This window comes from Hibiscus syriacus, unplaced genomic scaffold, assembly GCF_006381635.1.
Source record: "Hibiscus syriacus cultivar Baekdansim isolate YM2019G1 unplaced genomic scaffold, ASM638163v2 tig00005929_pilon, whole genome shotgun sequence".
Classification (NCBI taxonomy): domain Eukaryota; kingdom Viridiplantae; phylum Streptophyta; class Magnoliopsida; order Malvales; family Malvaceae; genus Hibiscus; species Hibiscus syriacus.
In genome coordinates this window covers 1,215,703-1,237,353 of record NW_024062071.1, presented here as the reverse complement: position 1 = coordinate 1,237,353, position 21,651 = coordinate 1,215,703, and the positions used below count along the sequence as shown (strand labels likewise).

Below are 21,651 nucleotides of genomic sequence, written 5' to 3'. Positions count from 1 at the left end.
TTGAAGAACTCATGTCATATTTATACAGAGAAAAATATTATTTTTATTATAAAATATTAATATTATATATATATATATATTAAAAAATTGACTTTACACTAATAAATGAAACGAACATTATTTATATACTCATTACGAATTTAACAATATAATTGAACACGTAAATCTTATGAATTAGACGTCACTAAATCCTACGAGTTAATTTTTAATATAAAATAAAAATGATAATATTCATAATTTGAATGTAATTTGATTCATTATAATATTCGTGTAGGCCTATCTTTCCAGTAAACTATCTAATATCTAAACTCTTAATTAAACAATAGTAATAAATAATTTGGAAACATGATTAAAAAAGGCCAATAAATTAAGGAATATGCTTACATGGCATGTTTTGATTGGAGCATGCCCTACTTACCTGAAAAATAAATACCAGTAGTTTTTAGGTTTTCAATGGCAGTATTGTAAAAAACCAAATTGCTAACAAAAACTCAATATTTAATCAAAGCAGCTTTCAGAAAACAAAATTTAAATGAAAAGAAAAACAGAAAGAGAGGAGCAGAGTTTTCTATTGCTCTTCTTCATTTATTTTTGTAATCTTGGTGTTTCTTTGCCGATCGAATCATCAAATCTCTATTTTTTGTTGAAAAATCAGAAAATTTACATTTATATCATTTTTTTGGGTCAATTTTACTCTTTGGTTTTAATTGATTTTTTTGTTCAAATCTTGGCGACTTAGTGAAGAGTGAAAAAAATCTAATTTAAATTAAGTAGGTTTTGATATAGCTGCAAATATTAACAGGGAAATGTAAATATTGGGTGCAATGACGATGAAGGCAATGACTCCTGTGAATCACTCTACCAGTAGTTATAACCAAATATATCCTACTGGCGAACAGGGTTGTTCGCTATAATTCAACCACATCTAACACCGGAGTTCAAAGGGGAGGCCGAAGGAGACGTGGACAACGTAAATATTGGGTGTAATGACGATGACTGTAATAAACTGGCATGGAACAAATCTTCTAAGGTTGCTGCTGAGTCTGGGTCGGATATGGAGTCTAGCATTTGGCAGCCTTTGTCTGGGTCATCTAGGGCTATTTCTAAATCATCTTCAGATTCGTCCAGAGCTTCAATGCATGGATCATCTCCTACTTTTTTTCCACATTTCTCAGGTTTGCTTACAAATGTTTAAACTATTTTTTTTAAATTCGTTTTATTTCTTACCATTTCAACTATTCTGGCACCGACTGATAAATAGAGGTTGATTAACTTATTAAACTGAACTAAGTTAAAATAAATTTAGTTTTACAGTTTGTATCATCTGTTTGATAAGGAAGATATATACCTTAAATGCAATGAATCTAAATTGGCCAAAGCATGGAATTTTAGGATTTCTAATTCTTAATCCAACAACAGGTATTGCTTGAATTATTATTCATTTGAAGCAATCTGAATATTAAACATTATGTATGAATACTGGAAAGTATATTGCATCTATCAATACATATATAGTTTTGGATTTTGAGATTTGAGGTTTTGCAATGTTGCCTGAATTTAAGGGGAATAGTACTGCATCATCACCATCTTCTTCGCAGAAGCAAGTTAGGAACAATCCGAACTTGAATCCAAATTCGATCCCAAGCAATACAATGCCTGCATGCCAGAGATCAATGAAGCATAACAGCAATGTCTCTGCATCTAGTGGTGGTAATGATCAACGGTACCCACGAAATTCATTTTGACAACGTAATAGTGGTATGCATCCATGAGGAAATGGTTCACACCATCTGAACTATGGAGGAAGGTGCAATCAAGATCATGGGAACCAAGATTGGAATGGTTGGAATTTTACTAATAGGGATGATCATATGCAGCCAAGAGGTGTTCCAAGGTTTATGAGGCATCCACCGCCACTACCTCCTCCACTACCGCAAACTGGACCGCTTTTTACTCCACAGTCTGTTCGCCCTTTTGGAACCCCATGGGCTTCCCCGATAAGTTGTACTATTTTTTTCTTTTCTTTTTATTATTTATGAGTAGTAATCTGAGTTTGCCCTAATATCTATGCTTATTATTAGAGTTTACTTCTCAATTTTATTTGGTCCCAGCCCCTCACTTGGATCATACAGAGGTCTTCCATTTATTCAACCAGTGCCCCCAATGTTTCTCCCTCCAGATCTTCAAGATCACCAGTTTTATGTTAAAATAATGAATCAGATATATTATTATTTCAAGTAATACTTTGTTTATGTGCTAAATTAGATCAACTTAATTAATTGAATGTCGGTATACCATGTTACCAAGAAACTAATTTTCTGTTCATTGCAGTAATGAAAACTTAATTAAGGATACATTCTTCCGGCAGAACACAGATGACCAGGGTTGGGTTCCTATTAAATTGATTGCTGGCTTTAGAAAGGTTAGTTTTCGGAGATTTTAAAATTATTTCGTTTGTTTGTTTGATTGCGGTAGTTCTTGTTGTTAGAGTGTTTTTCGTGGTGACACATTATTAGAAAATATCTATATGAGCAAACTTAGAACTTTTATTTTTTTGAATTGTCTAGAACTTTTATGTTAGCAAAGGATGAAATCGGATTATAAAATTTTAGAATCTTAAAATACAAATTTATCATTTTTAACAAAATATAACTAACAAGTTGAAGTGTTTGAGGGAACCAGGGGAACCCTGGTTTTAAAAGATATAGACTTACATCTTTTTTGTTTAAGTTTCAAAGGATTCACAACTAATATATACACCAATGCTGAAGGATTCACGACTAATATATATGCACTGATGCTGAAGGATTCACAACTAATATATGCACCAATGTTGAAGGATTCACAACTAATATATGCACCAATGCTGAAAGAGTCACAACTAATATATGCATTGATTCTGAAGGATTCACAATTAATATATGCATCAATGCTGAAGGATTCACTACTTCTCATGCTATCGTTTTATTTGTTTATTTATGCACTGATTATCGTTAAGTTTGCGCATGTTTGTACTGTCAATGGATTATTACCTGTGTGCTTTGTATGGAGATATATCCTCCACCTGCACACTTGCACATCACCACCCTTTAGGTGCTGATTTATGTAGCATGTTGTTTAAAGATAAATAATGTTGTTTAGTTATATTCCACTGATGGTATTTCTAAAATAACTTATTCTTAACATTATCATGAACTTCATTTCTGACTGGAACATGTTGCAGGAGATATTCGATAACTTCTTTCGCTCTTCTCTGTTGAAAATTTACCTTTCGTTACACGAAGGTTTTCCCTTAATGATAATGTTCTAAGGTAGTAAATATACATTAAGCGACTGGTCAGGTAGTGTGCAGTGCACCATTAAGCATCTGGAACTCTAGATTTCTTTATTACCTCCTTGTTGAATCCTAAAAGTTATATCTTTCCTCTTCGAAATACATGCTGATGCAATTTTTCTATTTACTCATAATGGAGTAAATTTTCAATTTTATATATATGTAAAGTTGACTTTCTTCTTATATCTTCTTTTCAGGTTTTAGTTTTGACGGATAATATTCAGCTTATATTAGATGCACTTCAAAGTTCAATAGTTGTGGAAGTGCAGTTATACTCCCCCTCTTAATATATATATGTTGCTCTAATCCATTTCTTTTTTTCTTTTTAATTAATCTGGGGTAAGTATAAGGTAGTATTTGTTCAAAGATGACTCTCAACCATTTGACATTAAATGCTCACACCCTAGACATTTCTGGTGCTCGAACCTGGGACCTCAAGTAATAACAACAATTCATTTACTATCGAGGTCATTTGATTCCAAGGACGGAGCCATGATCAAATATTGGGAGGGACAAGATACTTAATTTTAAAATAATAATGACTTATTATGTATTTAATCTAAAAATTTGGAATGACAAAAGTTTAATTTTACTTAAATTTAAATTGATAAGAACTTAAAATGATATTAAACTAAAAATTTTGGAAGGGATAAGAACCTAAAATGCTATTAAACCAAAAACTTTTGATGGGACAAGAGCCCTTCCTACTCCCTATATAGCTCCGTCCCTACTTGGTTCATGCCTCTAATCCATTTCTAATACTTATAAAAACACACATACATATCAGACTCTTACTTGCTTACTTTAGAATGATATGTTTTTTTATGTTAATCACTTTTGCATGTACAATCAAGGGTGATAAAGGAAGGAAGAGTAAAGATTGGATGAGATGGATAATGCCGTCTTTTATTCAGTTCCCTGCCAAGTCTGGTCAAGATATGCTACTAGCCGGTGTTCAAAATGTTCGATTGGATCAAGCAGCTGCTAATAATCAGAGCGGTATAATGAGCCAAGGAGATGCCAGTGTCCATGGGCAATCAATCGAGTTATCATACGTGGAGTTCAATAATAAGTATGAGTTGAATTAAGTTATGTGTGCATGAGATGACAACACATATAATGGTAAATAGCACAAATTTTTTTATACCCGGGATACATCTTGCAAATATTCTTAAATGGGAAAACAAATTTTATATTTTTTTCTTAATTTTATTAGGAAAGACGAGTTTGAACTTTCTTTTTATATTTGATTATCTTTTTCACTCCATTTATTAGGATATGTTATTATAATTAATTTTAGTTTATAAAAATAAGTATTTTATATTTAGAACAACAATTAGGGATAGGTATGGGTCGGGTTGGATTTTTGGTTCACTCGAACCGACCCGAAAATTATAAATCTTCCACTTGACCCGAACCCGACTTATTTTTTTGAGATAAAATCAAACTTGACCCGACGCGACCCGAAATAATACATTTATTAAAAAAATAGTATTTTTATTCAATAAAAATATGTATTTAATGGAAAGAAACGAAGATTTTCCGAACAGACTAAATTAATTGCTCACAATATCCAGGCTTCATCACCAATAATCAACCTGTTCTCATTATGATGTGAACCCCACTACCAATAATCAACCTGTTCTCATTATGATGTGAACCCCACTGTCGCTTATCTCACCAACCTTGAGATTATAGGTTCAATCCTCGAACGGCTTTTGCATCTGGCCTCGACCAAAAGGACCTGCACCAAAAAGTTGTATAAGATTTGTGTTTGTATCATGGCTTTGTAATGCTGCTACAAACTAATGAAAGGTCACAGATAATTAACAATAAGAACTGAGTGGCACATTCCTTGCAGGATGCTGATACATACTAATGAAAGGTTGCGGATAATAACAATAAGAACTGAGCGACACGTTCCTTGAAGGATATAGTCAGAAAATTACACTAGTATATTAATATTTCAATAGAGTGGCAGTATTCAATGTCAATAATGACATAAAACATATAGCATGAACACGTTTGTACAATTTGCTAGAATTGAATAATAGGCTAACTTTCATTGTGGAAGAACTGGTGTGCCTGGGAACCTTGGGATCGATTCATGTAGTCAAAACCCCATCAAGAATAAGAATAAAGAAGACTTATTGAGAAAAATTACGGTATCCATCTCATACATGTATAAGAGTCTATTTTTATCATAGTTTCTTTTCCAGAATCTCAGGATACAGTAAAGAAACAGGAAAGGGCTTAAACCTTGTAAGACATTAGCCGAAATATTACTACCATGAGGAAGGATATGATCAGGGATTTAAATAGCGTTCGATGTCATATTTTCGGTCGCATTGCATTTATCGTGAATTTTTAAAATTTTACACCCTCACTGCTGCACTCTCGTTAGTCTTTTAAAATCACCTCTTTTACTTTAGAAAGCCAACTTAAAGGGCTTACCTCTGAATATCTTACCCTCTCTCCCCCCTTCGGATCTCCTTATCTTTCTTTTTCCCTTTTGAAAAAAACAAAACAACTCTTCGGCAATGAATCCGGCCTACCATTGGCTGTAAACTGTAAAGATGGGGCACCATTCTTGTTGCAACAAGGAGAAGGTGAAGAGAGGGTTATGGTCACCCGAGGAAGATAAGAAACTTATTAACTACGTTACAACTTATGGCCATGGTTGCTGGAGCTCTGTCCGTAGACTTGTTGGTATGGTTCTTTTGCCCATGTCAATTCTCAAACGTTGGACTGGTTCTTACGGAGCTGGAGCTGCTATCTGATCGGTGAAGCTTCTCCAGGAGACCATGTTTTTTCTTCTCCTCTCCCTCTTTCTCTGGCTTTGATTCTTCAATCTTAACCTTGTCAAACTTAGTTACAAGTGCCTCCTCTTGGGGCTCCTCCTCTTCTTTCTTCCCCATGAAATCGATCAACCATCGATCCTTTTTCGACTCCACTGCTTCTTCACCGGCGTCGTTGCTCTTGACCTCATAAATATTTTTTTTCGTTATCGACGATATTTACCGTTAAACGTTAAATTGCGACCGTGACAAACTACTATTGTCATGGTTCCACTACCCACAACAATTTTTTTTCGAATATTAGTTTTTGACAATGGTGTTACCGTGAAATAACGGCCGCTATTGTGTTTCGCTATTTAAATCCCTTGATATGACAGCATATAAAAGACAAAAAAAGGTCAGATGTAAAGGGCTGTCATTAACATATTGGATATCTCTTAAGCCAATGAGTAACTCAGCAATAACCTACTGAATAAGCCTACTCGACTATTACAGCCCCGATTGCAAGGGATCCCAAAATTCTAATGTCTTAACGCTTGAAACCCCAAAAAAGGTCAGATGTAAAGGGCTGTCATTAACATATTGGATATCTCTTAAGCCAATGAGTAACTCAGCAATAACCTACTGAATAAGCCTACTCGACTATTACAGCCCCGATTGCAAGGGATCCCAAAATTCTAATGTCTTAACGCTTGAAACCCTAATTTCAACAACAAAGTATTCGAAACGCTAGCATTAACCAAAGTGTCCCGTTATCTATATGACTCACTTTTCAACACCTGTATTCACTCTAAGCATCTTTTTTGCCCTCCAATAATTCATCTTCTCATAAGTTTCTAAGCAACGAACTAACAGAGATCACTGCCGCGTTTAGCGGAGCTGCAATCGGAGTAGCGAGAGGCGACCTCGTCGAACTTCGCCTTTCCGGAAACGATATCGTCACGGAGGAGCTTAAGCTGCGAGACGGCGGAGTCTCTGGTGGTGGCGGAGATGACTCTACCTTCTGGATCCTTCCAAGAAGCCTTGCGGCGAGAGCCTTGGTGTTTGATGAGTATGTGAGATGCCCTCACTTGATTGGCCGCCGTAGACGATGACATCTTGCTGTTTCTTCTTCCACTAACGATTTCTTTTCTCAATCCGAATATATACTGTTTTCGTAGTTTCTAAGTAGAGCTGGGTATACGCTCGTTTAGCCGTAGATTTTGATAGTGCAAGTTTAAACGGAATGGTTTAAAAAATTTATATTTATAAACGGTTTTAAATTTTAAGGTTCGTTGTCTGTTCATTTAACCCGTGAGCTAAACAGACTTACTCGCGGCCCGTTAAATAACAACAATTTTAAATGCTTTAAATGAAATAAAAAATAATATTTTAATTTGCTACACATTTAAAAATGATCTAACAATTTGAAAAAGAATGTAACACCTTCAAAATAATAAATAATATTTAAATTTTATTTTAAATAATCAAAAATGATTACAAAATAATATTTTTTAAATTTTTTAATCATTAATATATATATATATATATATATATAACAATATAATTACTTAAATTCAAATTAAAAAAAAAATATTCACTTATATCATCAAATTGAAAAACAAATAAAACAACCATATTATACTTTTATAAAACACGATTATTCAAGGCTACAATATAAAGACATAAAAGTGTCTGCAAGTAGAAATTCAAACATAAAAATTCAACAAAATCATACATTATACAAATCTAACAAGAAAGTTGTCAAGTGATCCTAATAATTGTATTTTATGGATACTTTAGAGAAAGACTAAAACATAATATAAAAATATAAAATAAAATACTTACAGTATAATAGTAAATTTGAAAGATATGATTATATTAAAATTGATAAAATATAAGTCATTAATTTGTTAAAATATATTTATTTTGTAAAAACCTTTAAAAGTCTTTAAAAGTTGAAAAGTATGTTTTTAATTTTTTCTTTTACTTTTTTTTATTTTTAATCCAAATATTACGTGTCATGTGATATATTATTAGAATATCACGTGATTTTTTATAATTAAAGAATAAAATGGATAACATTAGCTTATAATTATATCAATTAAAAAATTACTTTTAAAATATGAATTTATGACACAACACAAATAAGCTATTAAATTAACATGAGACAACGCAAATACAATTAGGTATGTACATTGTCTATCTTATTTAGGGATGATAAAAAAATCTGAATCCGACGGGAAAAATCGAAAATTGAATTAAACGGGATGGGGAAAAATCGTTTATACTAAACGAGGACGGGGACGGGTTTGATAATCTCCGTCCCGATTACCCGGCCTGATACCCGACTCGATAAATATTAAAAATAATTATTATATATATATAATATTAATAAATTTAATTTAAATTAATATATATATATATAATATTTATATATTTAATTTAAATTAATATATATATTTAATTTAAATATATATACCCGGCCCGATACTCGGCCCGATACCCATTTAAATAATCGTTTATGTTAAACGGGGATATCCGTTTCCCCGCAGTTTTCCCTGATTAGCCGATGATGATCCCCGTTTAAATCCCCACAATTCTTTAAACGAGAACAAATACAGTTTTTTTAAACAGAGACGAGGACGGGAGACCAATACCCGGCCCGTTGCCATATCTAATCTTATTGATGTCATTGAGTAACTAACCCTAAATTGTCACATGGGTTAGGTACATTGTCGACAAAAATATAAACCATTCAAAGGTCCATCAACTTCTGGTTATGAAATAAAAGAGAGACATACAGCCATTGTCTATGGGGACAATTAATCTCTTGCAAGATCAGTTATTAGAAAAAAATAATAATAATGCAGGTTTCGAAGCGACAGCAAAGAGGGTTAGCGACAGTTGGACCAACCATAAAAAATTAATGCACTGTTACCTATAAAATAAAATAAAAAGTTGATATGTTATCACTGTTAAATATTTGATATTTGACCATTTATAATTATTCTATTTACTCCCCATGATCAAATTATGCCACACATTCGAACGTCGCACCTTATAATTCAGAATTTTTGGTAAAAATGTATAAATATTAAATAAAATGAAATATTATAACTAAATTTTTATAAATTTAATAATATTTAATAAATATTTTATGATAATTTGATACGTTTATTAATAAGTTTAAATAATTATAATTAAAATAATTATTCTAATATAATTCAATGATATTCTATAAGTTTACACATGAAATAAAACCTACGTGTTCATACGTCAAATATTCTTTTACCCAAATCGGGTCCCCACAAACAAACCAACTAATTATCAGCCTTTGGCAACCTTATTTTATTAGTAATTGTTTCAAGGAATTGCTCTAAAGGAAGAACTTTTGAATCTTGGCCGTTGGTTCTATCGATCCTTTACATCTTGCAACGCTAACTGGCCCACCCAAGTGCGGTAACACGATGCTTTCCATGGACCTAACTACCATCGAACTCCTCTTTTAGAGGAGCGGAGATCTAGCCCATAATGCACTGCCACGTGTCTATTGAACACAAATTCGCCAAAAAAGGTCAATACGCCGTCGTCTTTTGTGCCCATTTCAGGGAGTTTTTTTTTTTAAAAAAAGTTTAGCCTACCCCGCTCCCCTCTCCGTCTCGGCTCTGGTGGTTTCTTTCTCTCTTCAATCTGTGAAAAGAACGAAAATAAAATATAAAAAAAATTCTCTCGGGATTGATTCTTTAACTATTCAAATCAAATTCCGGTTCAGTGATCGCCGGTAATCTGCATTTCTCTCCGGTAAGTTTAATTCAGTGAAAAAAATGTTTTCATCGTTTCTTTCTTTTTAAATTTCAGTTTGATCTTTGTTCTTTCCTTTTAAGGATAAAGGATATAGATTTTTGAAATGGACCGACGAGGATGGCCATGGAAGAAGAAATCCTCCGAGAAAGCTGGAACTGAAAAGCAGGCAGTTGTATCAGATGGAACCAGTGTTTGTTTGTCTTCCTTAGCATCTCTCGGAGATCAGGTCTTTCGTTGTTTTTAAAATTTATTTACTAAAAGAGCCCTTAAATGGAATCGTTTATGAAACTTGTTCCTGATTGTTTGGATATTTTTTTCTCTTTTCTGCTGTTTATTGATAGGAAAAGTGTAAGAAGGAAAATTATGTTCAAATATCCATGGAGTCATACGTACATTTGACGGGGTTAGAGGATGAAGTTAACAAGTTAAAGGATGAAGTCAAATCATGCGAGGATGAAGTAAAGGATTTGAAAGGGAAACTATCGGAAGCTCGTTCAGAGATTAAATCTAAGGATGCTTTGATCAGCCAACATGCTAAAGTTGCTGAGGAAGCTGTTTCAGGTATGTGTTGGAAAAATTAATGCTCAATTGTAACCATACCATTGAGAGTGATGATTTTGAGAGCTTTTATGTACCTTTTTTTTAGGATGGGAAAAGGCGGATGCCGAAGCTATTGAGTTGAAACAATGTCTCGAAAATCTTACTCTCTTGAAGCTTTCGGTAGAGGATCGAGCAGCACATTTAGATGGTGCTCTTAAGGAGTGTATGAGACAGGTAAGAAGTGTGAAAGAGGAGAGTGAGCAGAAATTGCAGGATGCGGTTCTAGCCAAAACTATACATTTTGACAGAATAAAGATTGGCTTCGAAGCGAAAATAGCTGAATTAGATGAAGGGCTTTTGAGAGCAGCCGCTGAAAACCAAGCGCTTTTGAGGTCATTGCATGAGCGGTCGAATTTGATAGTTCAGCTTGAGGTTGAAAAATCTAAAGCGGAAGCTGATATAGAACTTATGAAGGAAAACCTTGTGTCACGCGAGAAGGAAATAAACTCACTCAAGTACGAGCTGCATATGGTTTCTAAGGAGCTTGAAATTCGCAATGAAGAAAAGAATATGAGTATGAGATCTGCAGAAGCAGCAAACAAGCATCATTTAGCAAGTGTCGGCAAAACTGCTAAACTGGAGGCAGAGTGTCAAAGATTACGTGGCCTAGTCCGTAAGAGGTTGCCAGGGCCAGCTGCGTTGGCCCAAATGAAGCAAGAAATTGATAATTTTGGCAGAGATTTTGGTGGACCTCATTCTAAAAGAAATGTAGTTAAGAATCCTAACCCAAATTTGTCCCCGCAGATGGAATCATCTGCTGGCAGCTTGCTGCAATCTCAAAAGGAGATTGTTTATCTTACTATGCATTTGTTGGAGATGGAAGAGGAAACAAAGATGCTTAAAGAAGCTTTGGCCAGTAGCAATATTGAACTGCAGGCTGCCAGAGAGACGTGTGCTAAGACAAATCTAAGGGTCAAGAGCTTAGAAGCACAAGTACAGGTCCTTAATCATCAAACGAGCTCCCCAGAGTCGAGCATTGGGCACCCTGCAGGCGATCTTTCTAGTCAATATGCTAGCAATGCACCTAGTATCGCTTCCATGTCTGAAGATGGGATTGATGTTGAAGGACGCTCAGCTGAATCTTTTCTACCAGCAACCTCCAGTATCTCTCTCATCTGGGAATAGAGCAGAGTAGTCGAAAAGTTCATAAGCAAGAGAACTCCAATTGTTTGGAATTGATGGACGACTTTCTAGAGATGGAGAAGCTGGCATGTCTTTCAAATAATGTTGGTGGGGCTAATGCTGTTTCTAGCGATCCAGCTAATTCTGATCAAGAGTTTGGTTTTAGTCCATCATCAAATCTGGAATCTTCAATTGCAAGATCCTCAACAAAGGAGCTTCAGCAGGATGTGGAAAATCCTCCCTTCCAAAAACTTAAGTCAATGGTTTTTACAATTTTTGAATCTCAAACTAAGGAGAAGAATTTGGGAAAGGTCTTGGAGGATATCAAATGTGCTATTCTGGAAGTAGAAGGTTCTCTGTCACAGCAGCCAGTCACTCATATATGTGAAGGAGCTCAACTGGGTCATGGTCCTTCCGATCAAAAGGATGTATCTGAAGAGAGATTGATTTTCTTAGATGGAGATAATGTTACAAAGCAAAATTTGGCATCTGCAATATCTCAGATTCATCAGGTTGTACTGTCAGTTGGTAGAAAAGCAATGAGAGTTCAGGACCCTCATACCGATGGCCATGGGCTACGTAAAAGATTAGATGACTTCTCTGTCTTTGTGGATAAGTTCATATTTGACATTAAGGGTTTAGTCGACTTCATCTTAAAACTTTCTCATGTTTTATTTGAAGTAGATCGACAGAACCTTGGTTTCCTGGGATATAGGGATTATGATAGAAATGCCAACGAAAATGATTGCATAGACAAGGTTGCTTTGCTAGAGAATAAGGATGTACAAGATAACCCATCAAAACATGCATGTGTTGGAGGGTGCCATCTTTGTCTTTCCTGTCCTGACTCGGATGTACTTCATGATGAAATCTTGGATCCAAGTTTTCAACCCAATGCTACATCATGCTCGTGCTTATTGAAAGAGTTGGAACAGCTGAAATTGGATAAAGAAAATATGGCAGTGGATCTTACAAGAAGCACTGAAGATCTTGAAAATGCAAAGTTGCTGCTGCAGGAGACAGAGAATAGGGTAACTAAACTGAAGTTACAGTTGGCTTCCTCTCAGAATCTCCACAGCCTCGCAGAAACTCAGCTGAAATGTATGACCGAGTCTTACAAGTCTCTAGAAGTGCGTGCACAGGAGTTAGAAACTGAGATAAACCTTTTACAAGAAAAGTCAGCGAAGTTAGATGATAAACTACAAGAAGAAAAGCGTGGCCATCAAGATGCCCTGGCTAGATGCAAGGATCTGGAAGTAAAAGTTCAAAGGTAAGCAACTAACTGTAATAATGCTTGATGATACTGCGAGCAGAAATGATCACTAATAGGAAATCACTTGACCTAATAAGGAAAAGGGAATTTATCGAATCAATGAACTAAAGAACATTCCAAAATGATAGACCAATATTTGGTTGTTATCAGCTAATTTGATTTTGCGCTGGAAGAAGTTCCACCAGTTGGTTCATTGTAGGTTATATTACATGAATCACCATATTTTGTAGCAATATATCTTTTAACTTTTTGTAAATTCTCTTATGTTGCTAAAGGAACTCAGCATCCTTTCTATGTCTGTCATCAGCGATAGAAGATTCTGATATGAAGATCAAACAGGTATGCGGCATAATAACTCTAAAATTTTAACCGAGAAAATGTGGAAGCCTATAATCGACTGATGACCTTTCAGATATGCTGTTATAAGAGCCTCTAGGGTGATAGAATGTTTGTTCCATGCTATCTCTGGCAGTTCCTCTACATGCACTTATGTTGTATAGAATGTTTGCTATCCTTCTCTGGGGTGATTGCACTTTTTTGCTTGACCTATTTTTTGTTCGTTGTCGCATAAAAAGCCGGAGGTTTGTGAATTGATCAGAGTAATCCTTCCTTATTTGGTGCTTTTGGAATGAGTTAGCTCGAAAGCTTTAGCTGAAAATGTCTGTCCCGTCACTCTCTTGGTAGGAAAGAGATATAAAAGATGCAGCACAAAAGCTCGCAACATGCCAGGAGACAATTTACCTTCTCGGGAGGCAGTTGCAGTCTTTGCACATTCGAAGTGATGAGCTGTTGGGTGAAAGTTCAGTAGAAGGCAGACTTAATCATGGTGGTTCAAAGGCACAGGATATTCGCTGCACCGATGACCTTGTACACATCGAGACGGACAGCGTAGCTTCTGCAGATGTGCAATCCATGAGTGGTGATTCCTTGCATTACAGTCATTCCACATCAAGTCCCCTGGATAATGACACCTGTCTTTCACCGCAGTCTTTAGGGAACTCGTCTCAGCTCAATCACACGAGTATTAACTCTAGATTCTCTGCTTCTACTCTTGAGCAAGAGAAACACTCGCTTAGTTTTGGTCGTCTCTTTTCCTTGAAAGGGAAGAGCGAGCAGTAGAATCATGCCGTCTAGCCCCATCTGTCCTATGATAATATTTCCATCTCTTTTTTGCTGGATTGTAGTTGAGTTCTAATCGGAACTCGCGCTGATCATAGTTATGTGGAAATGAAATGGCAGATCATATGCCCCTAACCAACTGCAGTTCACTCCGAAATGTCAATGAGAACCATCGTCATAAAGGTGAACCGACATGTCTGAACTACGACGTGCTTTCATATTTTCATTATCTTTCTTCAATCCCTTGACCAATCACATCAAGGAAAATTTTTACAATAGAAAAGAAATTTGCATGTCTTATTCATTTCGTAGGTTGTTAACAACTTAACATGCTACATTGCAACTAGGTTACAATCAGTTCTCTTAAAGGAAATAATTCACTACTCAATCTAGAAATAAGGCTGTTACAGCTAATATACACATCTAACGTCTTCTTCACAGTTCACTTTGCCATCCCTAATATAAATTTCGACGAGTGAACTCTGATACTAACCTACCGGAATCATATACATTCGTAACTGGAGGCCGGTTTCAGTGGTTGAGGCATCCCATCCTTCACACTCAACTCTCTTCTCAGCTTAACAATATGGGCTTGAACCTATCAATATCATTTAAGTATAAACAGTCGAGAGATATCAGCCATTTGCCCCAAAAGTCCATGAAAAATGAAATAGTAAATCGAACAACAAAATTAGACATGCATAATTACACGTAAAAAGCCTGTAAGTGAACAATTCATATCAACATGGTGTTAAACGATGCTTTAACCTGTACATTTGGCTAGACTTCTGCATAAGCATATCGTATGCCTATTCATAATTATCACCAAACAGCAAGTATACATATCGGAACACTTCACAATGACTCGACCAAGTTATTGCAAACACGAAAAGTAATTGAGCTATTCTAACCTGCTGACGAGCTGAGGCAAGTTTCAACAATTCATCTGCCTCTCAGAAATTCCACATTGACATTAGCGGCATATGAGCATGAGGGTCCTTTGAATCTCAGAATCTTCTTTGCCATGTCTTATGGTGTTAGCTTTGCTTGCTTGGCAGCTACTGTTGTCCATGTAATCCTTTTTCATGGGAGGTATGCATCACGAGTCTTAGATTCAAATTGCTTGGCCTATAGAGGCTTTGCTCTTTGAATGCATATGAACATAAACTGATATCTGTCATTTTAGTATGTTCAGTAAGTTAAAAGCAACTTATCTCAATGGTACAGAGAAATTTGGCACCTAAGCAAATCTTCCTTCCAAGAGAAGAAGATGGATGTTCATACGAAGCTGATGAGAAGATACAAGCAAGTACCCGAATAGTGGTTTACGTACATCCTTGTAGTGAACATTGTAGCAACCATATTTATACGCCAGTATTACGTACAGTGATCAACTCCAGTTGCCATGATGGGGTGTTTTGTTAGCTTGTGGTCTAGCCATTTTCTTCACTCTCCCTGTCGGAGTTATCACGGTGACAACAAATCAGGTATAGCCTTGCTATTTCAAAAACTAGTGTTTTGTGTAAAAATATGATTATTTGGAGTTCCCGTGCTTTTTCTTAATCATCTAATTGAACAAATAGCTAGTTGATTTTAACATGGGTAAATTTGCTTTTGAAGACACCAGGTTTGAAAGTGATTACATAATATATCATTGGCTACATATACCCAGGGTATGTTGGTTTTTGGCAAAAGTCCCACATTGGTTGTGTATAAGGAGGAGGGGAAATTCTTTTGTTATAAATAAAGCCCTCCTCCTCCTTAGTTAATCATCCAACATATATGAAAGTGGGTTTTAAGAGGGACCATTGTGACCCCTCCTCTTTCCTGGGAATCTACCTGGGGTGATTTTAGTACAATTGTTTTCACACTAGTCACCTAGATAATAGTTTTCAAGGTAAATTGTTATTGTGGAAATTAACCCAATTTCACAACAATTGTATCAAGCTCTTGTTTATTTTAGTATGCTCTTTGGGTTGCAGCTTAGGCTGATCTTCCACATTAAAAAAATTTCCTTGGGATAATTGACATTCCGCATTGGCAGCTATTACATAGAATTTGTAGCAGAAATGGCAGACGCTTCTTCATCTTCAATTTTAGCAAGAAATGCTGTGACAAATGTTAGATTTGCAGTGGAGATTTTTGATGGCACCGGTCATTTCGGCATGTGGCAAAGCGAGGTTCTAGATGCCCTATTTCAGCATGGTCTAGACATTGCTATTGAAGAGAGAAACCAGATGATGTTGAGGAGAAAGAATGGAAGAGGATCAATAGAATGGCAGGGACTATTCGATCGTGTCTTTCTAGAGTAAAGTATGCATTTTCTAAGGAAACTTCTGCAAGTAAATTATGTAAGGCAACTGGAGGAGAAATTTTTGAAGAAAAGCGGTCAGAACAAACTCTACATGAAAAGAGATTGTTCCGCTTCAACTATGTACCAGGTACCACTATGAATGATCACATTACTAGCTTTAATCAGCTGGTGACTGATCTGATGAATATGAACGTGACTTTGAAGAAGATCTGGCTCTGATGTTGATAGGATCACTTCCTGATGAGTTTGAGTATCTTGAAACTACTCTACTTCATGGGAAGGTTGATGTGTCTCTCAGTGAAGTAACTGCTGCCTTGTATAGTTATGAATTGAGAAAGAAGACAAACAAGAAAACACAAGTGTCGAAGCAGAAGCTCTTGTTGTTAGAGGCCGTTCCAAGAGTCAGAATAAAGGAAGCAGAGGGAGATCGAAGTCAAAGTCCAGATTGGCAAAGATGAATGTTGTCTTTTGTCGAGAAAAAGGGCATTGAAGAAAGAATGTCTCAGGCTAAAGAATAAAGGCAAACCTGAAAGGGGAAGGCTGTCTCAGAATCAATGTGGTCGAGTATGATGATGAGATTCAGATTTCGCATTCGCTGCTACCCATCAACCAGCTGTTCCAGTTCATGGCTGTTAGATTCAGCTTGTAGCCACCATATGACCCCCAATAGAGAATGGTTCTTTGATTTTAAAGAACTAAAATGTGGAATTGTCTACACAACAATAATTCCCCTCTTGACACTTGGGATTGGTTCAATTCGCTTGAGGAATCAGGATGGATCAATCAGAACCTTAAAAGGTGTCTATTATGTACCAGATTTAATGAGAAATCTCATCTCTGTGGGAACCTTAGAGTCAAAGGTTTAGTGAGGGAAAAAGATGGGTTATGAGGATTATCTCTGGTGCACTGGTGTAATGAAGGGAATCCGAAAAGAAACAATGTATTACTTTTGGGTAATACAATTGTTGAGACAGCAGCATGGCAGCTTCTACTGATGTGCACTGGATAATGAAGGGAATCCGAAAAAGAAACAATGTATTACTTTCTGGTAATCAATTGTTGAGACAGCAGCAGTGGCAGCTTCTACTGATGAACAGAGTCAAACCAGGTTATGGCATGACCTTGGGCATGTTGGTGAAAATCCTTGAAATTACTGATAATCAAAGATTATGAAGGGTGCTCGGGCTTGCAAATTAGCTTTTTGTGAGCATTGCATCAAAGGGAAGAAGACGAGGGTGAAATTTGGAACAACAATCCATGATACTAAAGGTATTTTGGATTATGTTCATTCATATATGGGGGCCTTCCAAGACAACTTCATTAGGAGGAACACACTATTATCACCTTTTGATGATTTTCCCCGGAGAGTTTGGGTGTATCCAATGAAGACAAAGGATGAGGTGCTAGGATTTTTCCTTAATGGAAAAAGATATGAGACTCAAACAGGCAGAAAAATCAAACGTCTCCGTACAATAATGGTGGAGAGTACAAAAATGATCCATTTCTGAAAGTCTGTGAAGAGGAAGGTATGTTAGGCACTTCACTGTCAGAGGTACACCACAACAGAATGGGGTGGCAGAGCATATGAACCGGACATTAGTGGAGAAGGTTTGGTTTATGTTGTCTAATGCTGGGTTAGGCAAAGAATTTTGGGCTGAGGCTTTGGTCTATGCTTGTCACCTTGTCAACCGCTTACCATCGACTGCTATTGGTGGTAAAACACCATTAGAAAATGGTTTGGATAACTGCTACAGATTATGATTCCTTACATGTTTGGTTCCACTGCATACTACCATGTTAAGGAGTCAAGCTGGATCCAAGAGCAAGAAGGCGATCTTTATGGGGATCACCTCTGGTGTGAAAGGCTATCGTCTTTGGTGTCCAGAAACAAAGAAAATAATCTTCAGCAGGGATGTTACCTTTGATGAATCTATCATGTTGAGAAAGGTGACTTCAGAAAAATTGGAGCAGACAGATGAAACTCCCAAACAAGTGGAGTTTGAAGGAAGCAAATTTGTCCCAACCAGTAAAGAAACTGATGTTGACTCTTCTATGGTAGAAGAAGAGTCAGATGAAGAAGAGGTTCAGACCCAAGAACCTCCACAGCAACATGAATCAATTGTACTCAGAAAGGGAAAGATGACCATTAGACAACCTGCTCGTTATGCTGATATGGTCTCTTTTGTATCACCAATTGCAATTGATGACGTTCCTACCATTTTTAATGAAGCAGTTCAAAGTTCATAACATAAAAAGTGGAGGATCGCCATGAATGAAGAAATGCAATCCCTTCAAAAGAATCAGACTGGAAACTAGCTAGTCTTCCGAAGGGAAAGAGGGCATTTGGGTGCAAGTGGGTATATGCAAAGATGGATTTCCTGACAAAATAACATCCGCTACAAAGCAAGATTGGTGGCTAAAGGCTACGCTCAACGGAGGGAGTTGATTATAATGAAGTATTTTCTCCAATGTAAATATTCCTCCATCAGAATTTTGTTGGCTTGGTAGCGCAGTTGGATTTGGAACTAGTTCAGATGGATGTAAAACTGCATTTTTACATGGAGACTTGGATGAAAATCAACATGACTCAGTCGATGGATTCAAAGTTGCTGAAAAAGAAGAGATGGTGTGCAAATTAGAAAAATCGTTGTACGGATTGAAGCAATCTCCAAGGCAGTGGTACAAATGATTTGACAAGTTTATGATAGGGCAGAAGTACACAAGAAGCAAATATGATCATTGTGTGTATTTACGCGAGCTAGAAGACGGATCCTATATATATCTTCTTCTTTATGTTGATGATATGCTGATAGCTTCCAGGAGTCAGACAGAAATTGCGAAACTAAAGAATCAATTGAACAGGGAGTTTGAGATGAAGGATCTTGGTGAAGCGAAGAAGATTCTAGGCATGGAGGTATCAAGGGATAAGAAATTGGGGAGGCTTGTTTGTCTCAGAAAGAATATCTGAGGAAGTACTAAAACGTTTTTGGCATAAATGAGATGTCAAAACCAGTTAGTACACCTCTTGCTCCTCATTTCAAGCTCGGTGCATCCATATCACCTAAGGATGATGTAGAACGGGAATACATGTCAAAGGTTCCGTATGCAAGTGTTGTTGGTAGCTTGATGTATGCAATGGTGTGTACGAGACCCGATATTTCACAGGCAATTGGGGTTGTGAGCAGGTATATGCATGATCCTGGAAAGGAGCATTGGCAAGCTGTGAAATGGATTATGCGGTATATTCTGAACACCGTAGATGTTGGTTTGGTCTTCAGCAGGACAAACAAGATGGTCAGTGTATTTGGGTATTGTGATTCAGACTATACAGGTGATTTGGACAAGCGTCAATCAACTACTGGTTATGTGTTTACATTTGCAAAGGCACCAGTCAGTTGGAAGTCCACCTTACAGTCAACAGTGGCTTTGTCTACTACAGAGGCAGAGTATATGTCAGTTACAGAGGCTGTGAAGGAGACAATTTGGCTTCAAGGGTTGCTTGGTGAATTAGGAATGGAACAAAAGCACATCAAAGTGCACTGTGACAGTCAGAGTGCTATTCATTTAGCAAAGAACCAGGTTTACCATGCAAGGACGAAGCACATCGATGTTCGATCACTTTGTACGAGAGATTCTAGAAGGTGGACATAATCCAGAAGATTCGGACCACTGAGAATCATGCTGATATGTTGACAAAAGTGGTAACTGCGGTCAAGTTTAAACATTGTTTAGACTTGGTCAATATTGTTACAAATTAAAATATTGTTTTTTTAGAGATGTGTGTGGAATTTGCCAAGGTGGAGATTTGTTGGTTTTTGGCAAAAGTCCCACATTGGTTGTGTATAAGGAGGAGGAGAAATTCTTTTGTTATAAATAAAGCCCTCCTCCTCCTTAGTTAATCATCCCACATATATAAGCCTTCTTCTATTTTAAAGGCTATTTGTATTCTTTCTCTCTTTGTAATATTTACTCTATTAGTGAAATATTTTGGTGTTCTCTTTTATGTCTATTTAATAGCTATTGTCGGGTATAGTTGTTGTTAATTATTATCCTATTAAAATTACTTGTCTTGGTAGTTCTGTCTAAGAAAAGTGGGGTTTAAGAGGGACCATTGTGACCCCTCCTCTTTCCTGGGAATCTACCTTGGGGTGATTTTTAGTACAATTGTTTTCACACTAGTCACCTAGATAATAGTTTTCAAGGTGAATTATTATTGGTGGAAATTAACCCAAATTTAACAACATTGCAAGACTTCGAACTTGGCCACTACATGAAGATTCCTCCGAGATCCATGTTCATAGCTCAGGTTCACCTCTTCTTGATACTTTTCGTTATTAAGAACAAGGGGCGAAAAGCTGCTCTTTTTAAGATGTTTTCTCTTGTAGATAGCTTTGTCCATTCATCCTCTCATGGTATGATATTCTTATCAAGTGGGTGGTACAATAATAGCTGCATTAGCACATCTCAGAACAGCGTGGTGGTTTATGGATACGGTTTCAGACATATGCAACAGATTTGCTTCCATCGGGCAGCCCGTGGACTTGTCCCAGTGATCATGTGTTTTACGATGCCTCGATTATCTGGGGCCTGATAGGACCTCGAAGAATCTTTGGCAATCTTGGCTACTACTCGAACATAAACTGGTTCTTCTTAGTTGGGGCCACAGCTCCTGTCCTTGTTTGGCTTGTATCCAAGGCCTTCCCAAACAAGCCATGGATAAAACTTTGAGAAAATAACTTCGGATCGAAAATGCCTTATAATATACGATTTTAATCAATTTTTTTTGGATTTGTGAAAATATCCAACAAATTCGCAACGCGAACTCCAATTTCCAAATTCGTAACGCGATTCTCCAAATTCGCAACGCTAATTACCAATATAGGTAAACACAACTATTCGCAACGCAGTTTTCAAATTCGCAACCAATTTTTCAACTAAATTACCGATATAGGTAAACTAGGTGGAAAAAATCCGGTAAAAAATCCGAATTTGACAATTTGAAAACTGAGTTGCGAATTTGACAAATTCATGTTGCGAAATGTAAAATCTCACCTCTTCAAGAAAAAATCGTGAGTAAATAATAATTTGATCTTTGTCAATTTTAAAAGTGAGTAACTAATCACAATTAGTTCAATATGATTAGAAGATTTTTTTAGTTTAATATGGTGGTCACACGTAGAATTTTGATTAGTAAAAAATCTCGTTGCGAAAACGAAATTCGCGTTGTGAATTTGAAAACTGAGTTGCGAATAGTTGTGTTTACCTATATCGGTAATTAGCGTTGCGAATTTGAGAATCGCGTTGC

The 21,651-nt window shown here is 36.4% G+C and overlaps 1 protein-coding gene and 2 pseudogenes across 1 annotated transcript; 2 read left to right on the top strand and 1 right to left on the bottom strand.

Annotated features, from left to right (window-relative positions):
• The first annotated feature begins 1,544 nt into the window (after positions 1-1,544).
• On the top strand, positions 1,545-4,422 carry LOC120200090 (annotated as a pseudogene).
• A 612-nt stretch (positions 4,423-5,034) lies between these two features.
• LOC120200245 (peptidyl-prolyl cis-trans isomerase Pin1-like) lies at positions 5,035-14,445 on the bottom strand. The gene is made up of 5 exons (XM_039201141.1): positions 14,441-14,445; positions 10,880-10,884; positions 8,710-8,717; positions 6,986-7,233; positions 5,035-5,078 (listed from the first exon to the last, which is right to left on the bottom strand). The coding sequence occupies exons 4-5, from the start codon at positions 7,227-7,229 to the stop codon at positions 5,035-5,037; spliced, it is 288 nt and encodes a 95-aa protein (XP_039057072.1). The 5' UTR covers positions 7,230-7,233; positions 8,710-8,717; positions 10,880-10,884; positions 14,441-14,445.
• Positions 9,748-14,234, top strand: LOC120200243 (annotated as a pseudogene).
• Positions 14,446-21,651: the final 7,206 nt, after the last annotated feature.

Excerpts from the sequence above, each read along its gene's own strand:
- LOC120200245 (XM_039201141.1), bottom strand. The coding sequence starts at position 7,229 with ATGTCATCGTCTACGGCGGCCAATCAAGTGAGGGCATCTCACATACTC. Across the intron at positions 5,079-6,985 it reads TAAACGCGGCAGTGATCTCT|GTCCTTTTGGTCGAGGCCAG; the intron begins GTTAGTTCGTTG and ends TTTTTGGTGCAG.